General features: G+C 40.2%; 1 protein-coding gene across 1 annotated transcript in view; it reads right to left on the reverse strand.

The window, feature by feature from the left end:
- Positions 1 to 1,007: 1,007 nt before the first annotated feature.
- LOC104530750 (plasminogen) overlaps positions 1,008 to 9,490 on the reverse strand; it is a gene marked incomplete at its 3' end in the record, with an annotated part of 21,923 nt that continues 13,440 nt past the window's right edge. Inside the window, 9 exon segments of the mRNA XM_029086860.1 lie at positions 1,008 to 1,153; positions 2,024 to 2,130; positions 2,975 to 3,115; positions 3,479 to 3,553; positions 4,269 to 4,389; positions 6,065 to 6,158; positions 7,624 to 7,772; positions 8,681 to 8,847; positions 9,483 to 9,490. The exon segment at positions 9,483 to 9,490 is cut by the window's right edge and continues 25 nt beyond it. Coding sequence (XP_028942693.1) covers positions 1,008 to 1,153; positions 2,024 to 2,130; positions 2,975 to 3,115; positions 3,479 to 3,553; positions 4,269 to 4,389; positions 6,065 to 6,158; positions 7,624 to 7,772; positions 8,681 to 8,847; positions 9,483 to 9,490 — 1,008 coding nt within the window.

The following is a 9,490-nucleotide window of genomic DNA, read 5'->3' on the forward strand; positions in this document are numbered from 1 at the left end:
GGTGGCGGTGTTGGATATCAATTCTATGATTCTGTGTTTCAATTCTAAAATCTAGACGTCTGGAGAAAGCCTTCATACCACACCCGTGAGATGAGGTCTTGCCAATCATATTAGTCTGTCGAGGATTGGTTAGCTGACAAGGGTCACATAGACATACTGTAGATGGCTGACCAGGATTTTGGGAAACATCGGACTCTGTTAGTCTGAAGTGCTGGGGTGGTAAGGACACACTGTCCTTGACTGCAGCTGCTATACCATAATAGCTTGCTTACGGTCAGCTAAGGCATGGGAACTAAGGGAGTAAGCAACCGAGAATGAGGAACTAGGGGAGGGGTTGACGTTTAGGATAGTGACCAATTAATTAGTTAGGTTACAGAATATGTATGATCTCATTAAGAACTGTATAAGTATGCTGAATGCTAATCAATAAACGAGGCTTGCTGATCGCTCATATTGAGTGCTCAAGTTCTCCCACTGCGACATTAGTCCTTTTCAGAAAAAGGGAAGTCCAGCATGCTTTTTGCCTCACCCAGTGTGACTTCCACAGGCATTGGCACTGACACTTGGAAATTAGTAGTCCTTTTGGCCCTTGGTGTACCTGCATGTCAGACTCTACTGCATTGTCCCTTGACTGCTTGCTGAGATTCTCAGGTTGTTAACTGAGCTAGCTTGGGCATTTGAGCTAGTTTAGCTGAGGCAAGCAAAGTTGTCTGGGAAAAACAATCATATTGTTCGTCATTCGAAGCTGGCTTCCATACACCTGGCTCTGGCAGCCATGTGTTACCATGTACTCCATTGTTCAGGCTTGCCTGAAAAATTACCTGCCTCACTTCCTAGCAGCAAAGGGAGCAAGGGAAGAGCAGAATCCATGTGCATTTTTCAGCTTGTATACTGTGTGGTGTGTCAACATCCCAAGCCTAACTCTGAGCCTCTAAAGCCCAGAAAGCAAAGCACTGTCTGATTTGAATGTGCTCACAACCAGCTCTGATGCTCACAGACCATCTTACCTGGCAGCTGTCTGTGCCACCGTGAATATTCCCAGCACAGAGCTCATTTTTTTTGACTCTACCATTCAAAAATTCAGGGCGGTTGCATATTTTATTCTCGATTACAGGGAAACCAGTTTCCTTTAAGTAGCCATCACCTCCAGTTCCTTTGCAAATAAAAATAAAATCAAAACACAATAAATGACAAAGGTGAATGAACATCTTCACAAAACAAACACTGAGGTATGGATAAGCAGTAAAATAAGCATAGTGTTCATGCACTATGCATATACTTGCCAGGAACAACATGAAGTGATACCAAAATCAGTACGCATCATCAGTATCATGGTACTTATTACCCTCTACCACCCATCAAAACCCACACTGTGCTGATTGACTTTCCTGCTCCCACAGTACATCCATATGGATCCAGTACCTACTGGTATTTGTGGGAGTCATTTCCAAGCCATTTTACTTCTCTGTATCTGCGTTTTCTCTGTGGAAGCATGGAGGTAGGAAGTAAACAGAGTTTAAAATGGCATAATGGGCAGAAGCAAGGAGGCAGAGAAGGTTCTGATATTCTTCTCAATCAAGACAGAGTGGGAGGTTTTAAAAATGAAAATATGTTTATATTTGAGTGAATATCTGAACCAGGCTGATTGAGAGTAAAATAATTCAAAAGAAGGAGCAAACTCACCTTAATGTGATTAAGAAATAGCCTAAATTTAGAAAAAATTTCCCACTGACTGCATAAAAGTACACTTTGGAGAAAAGTGGAGTGGACTGAGATATAAGAGATAGCAGCTCCTTAGGTCTGATTCTCCTCTTTCAGTATTGGTTTAGAAGGGATTCAGTTTACATAGCTCTGAGCGATTTGCAAGACAGTGGAAAGAATGGCAGTACCTGATGAATTTAGATTAAATAAGTATGCAGGCAAGCTTGTGTGGGGTGTTTTTGTCACAGAGAAAATACACTTTGGATACAATATATACTAATCTCCAAACACAGAGCTTTTGGATGTGTAAATGCTGTCTCACCTTTTGTGTCCCCCCAGCCCGTCACATAGCACTCCTCTCTTCCTCCTAACACAGAATTTTCTTTTGGCAAACAAACTGGGATTACATGATTATTGATGATTGCTGGGCTGAAAGAAACAAACAAAAGGCTCATACAGGAACAGCCATTAGCACATTTATCCTTACTACTACCTTTAAGTTTCTAAAAAGATTTTCTATACAGTCAGAGCCCAAGGCAATCTGACTTGCCATTTGGTGCAGCTAAGACTAGGCCCAATTAGGAAGTCACATTAATTGTGATGACCCGCGTCTGTTTTGGACCTGCATTGCAGCCACAGAAATCAAAGCACAAGAACTATATATTCACATCTGCTTGCAGCTGTACAGACATATTCCTTTCGATTGCACAGTGCCTCGGCAAGAGTTTCAGAGGAATGGAAACAGATGCAAGAAGGGCCATGTTGGGTATTGCCTCAAACATGCCTACTGTTTGCCTGCACACTGGACAGACCTGCTAGAAGAAGAAATCTCCCCACCACAGCAAGGAAAAAGTATGGGGTGACATCACGCTAATATTGCAGCTTTCAGTCCTCATTACCTTATGAAAGTAGAAATATGTAGGTAGAAACACAAAGGGAAAGCTCCTCTAGGCACTACCTCCTGCTACTCTGCTGCCACTGCCTCACCTCCCAGCAGCTGTGACCCAGAGCATTGCCAGCCTGGGTCAGAGTCCCTAGCCCTCCTCCCCTCCCAAAGCAGCCCTTTCCCTTTCTGAAACCCTGCAGCTGAATCACCTTGGTTTCCACTGGAGCTTCTGCAGAAAGGGAAGAGAGAGAAGGTCTTAAATCGCTGATTGAACAGAGCATGTATACAACAACACACATTTCCACAACACCAACAAGCACTGCTTAGTTAAAATACAGAGAAACCCTGTCCTGTCAGAACAAGGGAACACTTCAGGTGGAAGCATACCTGCTCAGTTTTAGCAGAGCAATGTCTGCCCTGTGTGGCTCCTTGAACAATTTCTCAACATCTCGTTTTTGCACTGATGGCTCTGATGCTCTTTCTCTGTGTAATCCAAGGTATACCTTGTACGCAGATGGTCGTGAGGACCTATTGGAAATGATTGTACATGGTGAGCTGACAAACACGCACCCAGAATGTAGGCCATTTATGGTCTTATTGGATACCTTGTTTTATCAAAGCCAGAAAAATAAAGGCAGCTTTTGTATAAACTTAATTTCTTAATTCCTTATTATGGCACATGAAATCGAGTAGCAAAAGTTATCACTGTCACTTTGTTTCTTCAGTCAAAACTCTGCTTTAATGAATGATGAATAGACTTGGCTCAGTTCTCAACTGTTTGCAAGCTGAGTCAAGAGACAACTCAGGTTGGCTGTTGAGCCCATTTTGTTTCTCCTCTGATTTTCTATAAAGTGTAAAAAAATGCTGGTGGAGGCTATAACAGCTACTTACTTCTCCAAGCAGTGAGCAGCAGTAAGAACCCACTGCGGATCTATCAGAGTCCCCCCACAGAAATGCAGGCCAAAACTGTAATAAAGCAGAAGGGCATTGGTTTAATGCGGGGAAGTTAATTCTACTGCAGTTCATCAGGTAATCTTTCTAACATGTATACCTTTACAAACTAAAGACTTTATTCTGCATCAAACATTTTACTTTCCTTGAGCAATATTTCATACAATGATGGTAGTGTTGTGTGGGCATTTTTATAAAGCCTTGTATGAAAATACCAGACCTAGATCTTTGTTCCTAACTAGTATTTCTATTACTGGAAAACCTTATGTGCCGTGATGTATACCTCTTCAGAGATTCTGGCTTTTATGTAGTTCTGATAGCAATCAGAAAGCTCTGCAACTGACCTTGATTCCTAGTTTTGCTAATAACTTTGCCAGTAGAGTCAAGTGCTTTTGTGGAAGGACTGATCAAGATCACACTTCAGATCATTGCTTCTACTCATAGGATACTGATTCTACTGTAGGATATAGTGACAAATTTATGTTCATTCTGTCTTTTAGTGAAAGTGTTTTTGAAATTAGCAGTTGTATTGATGCCATAGGTATTTATCACAAAACAGCATTCTTGGTTGTCTAAATGACCTTTTTAAGACTAGCACACATAATGTATAGCCTTGAGCTATTTTTAAATTAAAATCAAGTTTAGAATGCTGCAGCCACATACTGTAGCATCCCGTGAGAGGCAAAGGTTCCTTGGATGTAAAGTCTAATGTAGTGTGGAATGGCCATACCTTGTCCGGAGACTGATTTGCCAGGGCCAGGAGTGTGGATGTGAAATACACCCAGCAACAATCCTTTGAGCACACAACTTTGGTCTGAACTTGGATTTCCCACACTCATACTGAGCAGGAGCTACAGAATAAGAAAAAAAATCACTATAAGAAATTTTAGCATATTTGCTATATGTTCACTATGCCCTCAGAAAATTAGAAGGTGAACCTGTTACATTTATCAGTTCAGGTTTTGGTTCTCTGAAGACAATTATATACCATGCATCACCTATATTTTGTTAGGTTACCTTCATCTGGAATACAAAAATGCCTGCCAATATTTTTTCATGTACACTTCTCAGTGGTCAGCAAATTACGCATTAATAGATCTAAAGTCACACAGAAAAAACAGAAGGGGAAAGAGAAAGAAACAGAGAGAAAGAAAAAATAAATTCTCCCAACATCTTTTAATGTACTTTTACAGATGTCAGCAATGCAGAAGCTGTACTGGCAGCTGTTTTTAAACTAATCTTGGTGGTACAGCCCATGAAATTCAATCACTGTTTCTGGGGAACAAAATTTTGTCCACTGTTATCTCAGGATCTTTTGGTACTTCAGGTGTCTCTGAATTATTAAAAAAAGGTAGTTCTTATTTAGCTATGGGAAACTTACTCTTCTCAATACAAAATTTAGAATTTGTTGTCAGGAAAAGCAACTAACTAATAAAATTAAAGGCAAAAGCCATGTTTTCTCTGCTCTTTAGCCGGACAACTGAATAAAAAAAAAATTTAATTTTTAAAATAAATTGGATCTTCAAAATGAATAAAATAACCATGTAAAAATGCCATTTCCCCCCCAGGAGTCCCAGCCCAACATTTTCAATGCAGTGGTATTTTTACAGTTACATTAGGTGCAGGTTATAGAACATCATTCTTTTTCTTTGCTCCATTTTGAGGTTTTCATCAGAGCATGTTTTCATAGAATCATAGAATCATAGAATGGTTTGGATTGGAAGGGACCTTAAAGATCATCTAGTTCCAATCCTTCTGCCATCAGCAGGGACACCTTCCACTAGACCAGGTTGCTCAAAGCCTTATCCAGCCTGGCCTTAAACACCTCCAGGGAGGGGGAAAGCAGCTTACAGCTGAGAGGATAGAGCAAGAGAAAGTCACCCTTCTTTTGAGTGGGGACTACCTCTCTTCCTGGCATAGTTTTTGTTGTTAATGGTCATGAAAGGACTTCAAGTCAAAATGTTGTAAAACTTTATAATTGTACACTTTGTTGCACCACCTGATTCAGAGTAGTGAATGGCTTGATTGCTGATAAAAAAGACAAGATAATTTGGTTGAATATTTAGGACCAGCTACACTTTCCAGACATCTGATGTGGTACAATATCAGAGGAATGAAAATCTGGTTTACATCCAGGACAGAACCAGAGCCAAATGAGCAGGGAGTGCAAAATTTTTTCTAGCATAAAAGCATCCCTTGTTCAGCCTGGCCACACACACAGTTACTCCAGGTGACCAGTCAGGAGCCAGGGAAATTTCTGCAGGAATGGTCCTATTTTGAAACACACAGCAAACCCCCATGAGCTTCAGTGTGCTTCAGGTGCTGGAGTTGGGGCTTGCAAGGAATAAACACTATTCTTAGGACTACAGACACAGATTTTGGGCACCACTTCCCCACAGTCTTAATTTCCAATCTAAAGCTACTGCACTGTCTTAGACCAGTATTTCAGATGAACCCCTGCATGTCCTCCAGTTGTCATAAAAGTTTACAGGAAAGGGAGACACTAGTCTTTAAAGGAATAATTACGGCACTTGGGAATGTCACAGTACTCCCAGGCTTTTCTTGGGTCTGTTGTGTAGCACCAAGGTCCATTCACATCTCCATCAGGATTCCTGCAATACTGTAACAAAGAATAAAGACACCAGCTATTACACAGGGAACAAAAAAGCCTACCAATGCATGCTTCCAAATAAAATCAAATTAAATTTGAGAACTGTTTTTTTACTTCCTTACTGATAAATGATTTCCAATTCCTTTTGTCAAAATTTGTTCCATTTTTCTATTTGCTCTGTGAGTTTAGAAAAGGATAATAAAAATTAAACCTCTTCAACTGACTTCACACAGTAAGCTTCGCTAGCACAATCTTGGAGCTCTGAGCTCTCAAAGCAGGAGATCTTGACCTAGGATGGGGTTTTCTAAAGCACTAAATTGTCTACTTCTGCTTCCACTGCAGTTAATAGGAGCAGTAAGGTCAGCCCTGAGGTCTTTTCACACCCACTCTGTTTGCATGACTCCAGGGTAAGTGTGTATTGTGCAAGCTACTCTTGCACAACTTGGTGATAGTTATGAGTCCCATCAGCTGGGGTGCAGTGTTCACCCTGATGTGGGGTGCCTGGTCAGCTGAATCACTCTCTATGTTTGACTGGCTGTACTGACTGATCTCTGCTCAGCACAGACACCTCACACAACTGCATGCTACCAGATATTTTACTAGTTCCCTTCCCTACTCCGAAATATATCCTATGTCTCAGGAAAAAGGAGAAAATATTTGCTTCCCTTCCTCAAGAGTCTCTGCCAAATGCAGGAATCAAAAAGTTATGGTAGGCAGCTTTTTGGAGGGAGTTTCCCCAGTCTGAGGTGCAATTCAATATAGGGTACGTGATGACATCAGAGTAGCAGCTAAAGCAAACTCTAAAATCATGTACCTCGAGAAAAAAATAGTTCAAGCTGGCAACAACAAACAAGTTCTTTATATCACATACAGAGTTTGTCACAAACCAGGCAAATGTTGTATATAGGATATTACAAGTCTAGACAACTAGTGATGAGTGTTAGGACTAGGAAGATGAAGGTTAGAGGTGGAGAATGACTTACAGGATGGGTCAGATGCATGTATATCCTTGTATGATGGGCTGTGGCAGAAGTTGTAGGGCTGGAAGGGGAATTAGTAGAGGATGGGGGCTCCAATTCGTAGGCTATATAACTCAAGGAACACTGGATCCCTCTCCATCTCACCCATCACTGTTACTGCTAAAATCTATGACCCCAGGTGCTCTTTCTGGCAGAGGAGGCAGAGATGCTGCCCACAAACCAACTCCAGTTAGTCCTCAGAAATGAGAAGCAAATGCCTATCTGAAGCCCCTTGGCTGTGCTACAGAAGCATTTGACAGGTCTTCTGGTCAACTGTGTCCCCCACAAAAGTACAGACTGCTTATGTCAACAAGAATTAGCATGCTTGGGTTGTTGGACTGAAATGAGGAAAATAAAATCATTGACAAAGGCTTGGCATGAAATGGTTGCTGAAGGACCATGAAGAAGACAAGCGAAGCTCAATGACAGCAAGTATTAAAGGAACAGCTGCTTACATTTTTATCAAGGCCTGCTTCTGGTTGAGTCAATGGAGTGAAATAGTCATGACTATGAGGTCTCTGAGAACTCCACTCTTGACAAGTCCTACCCCTTGCAGTTTTTGCTACTGTGCCACGATAATCCTTACCATTACCATTAATGCAATCTGTGAAAAAAAAAGAGGAAAAGGAGATTATTGTTAGCTGTGAGCTATTGGGCCATGTCCATATTTGGTAGTGGTGAAAGAGAAATACATTTGAGGAAATACTACTAGGTCTTACATGTCCTACATGGTATGTATACAAGGAAAGAAGGACAACACAGTGTCAATGATGGCTAACGAACAATCACATTTTAATTTCCTTGCATTTTAAATGTTTTCTTCATGATCATGAAATGCATAAATCGAAGAAGCTTGGATTCAGTTGACCCCTCGTGACTCCAGAAGCCAGGACCAGAAAGACCATGCACTTATAAAGTCTCCTCCTTGTATTTGTCCACTGCCACATTTTACAGTAGGTAAAAAGCAGTAATACATGTGTAGCTAAAATTATTAGCTTTCTAACCAGAAGAACATGTCGCAGCAAAAAAATGAAAGCTGCAGCACACTCTAACCATCTACTGCATAACAAAGTTGAATCTGAACGGAATTTTAAAAAGCCAGCTCTCCTCGGGTGGGAAATGGAGCCCTGGAAATGTGAATGCATGGCACAAGAAAAAACTATTTTGGAGCACTTGCCAGCAAAATGCTATCACCTCTGTATTTGCTGTCATTACTACTAGCCCTCCCACAGTATTGTGAAGACTACTAACCATCTGTTTCCTTGTGTTTCCAGTATTGCCAGATATAGCAGATAAAAGATGCAATATTAATCTAAAATCAAATACAGAAACCCAGTTACAAAATTCTGTAAGAAAGTTCAGAAAATGAAGAGAGTGAATACAGTGTTATATTAAATTCTGTAGTTATCTAGAGTTTTCTGTATTTCATCCTCATTAAATTCTTGATAATCTTTCCATAAAAACAGCTTACTGGTTATGAGCATTTCTAGGGGAAGCAGAAAATATTCTCACCAGGATCTGGTTGCAGTGTTGTCTGAGGAGGTTTTGGTAAAGTCACTTGTACATGGTCATCACACCTCTTCAGGTTGCAATACTCCCATCTCACACTGGGGTCAGTGGTGTAGCACCACGGGCGGCTATCAGCATCTGGGTTTCTGCAATAGTTCTGCCTCAGGTCCCTAAAAATGTAAACATATTATATCCCCATCCATGCCACTGCTCTGAGGAGAACTTGAAGAATATTTAAATATGCAAAATACTTATTCACTGATCAATGCTTATAGTAAATACCATTTTAAAATCCAGTTGAGTAAATGCACCCATTTATATTAAAAATATAATATTTTACTTTTTCAAATACATTAATAGCTTTTAAGAAGAAATAGCATTTTGCATTTTGGAAGAAATAAGTAGTAAATATAAGGAATAAGAAAATAACCCATCCCTTCCTCAAAGCTCTAATGGACTGCAGAATAGGAAGCAAAGACTTAAAATAATGAATAAACTCATGTATAGAAACAGTCCATTTCATTATAAGGGAAAATTTGTGATAACTCTTAATTCCTTTACAAGCAATGTAGAAACACAGAGTTAATTAGTCTAAAGCATAATAGTGACAGCTGTGGTTTGTTTCAAAATGAGGTTAATAGAAAATGCTACTACATTCAAAATGGAAAAAAAGGAAGGGATTATTTTTACCAACTACACTCCCTTCCCAGCTTTAAAATCATTGCTGTGTAAAGATGGTGCAAATCAAAACGACTTAATGAATGGTCATTGTTCAATGGAACATGGAAATGGGAAATACACATACGCATTTGG

This window comes from Antrostomus carolinensis, unplaced genomic scaffold (genome assembly GCF_000700745.2).
Source record: "Antrostomus carolinensis isolate BGI_N321 unplaced genomic scaffold, ASM70074v2 scaffold22869, whole genome shotgun sequence".
Classification (NCBI taxonomy): domain Eukaryota; kingdom Metazoa; phylum Chordata; class Aves; order Caprimulgiformes; family Caprimulgidae; genus Antrostomus; species Antrostomus carolinensis.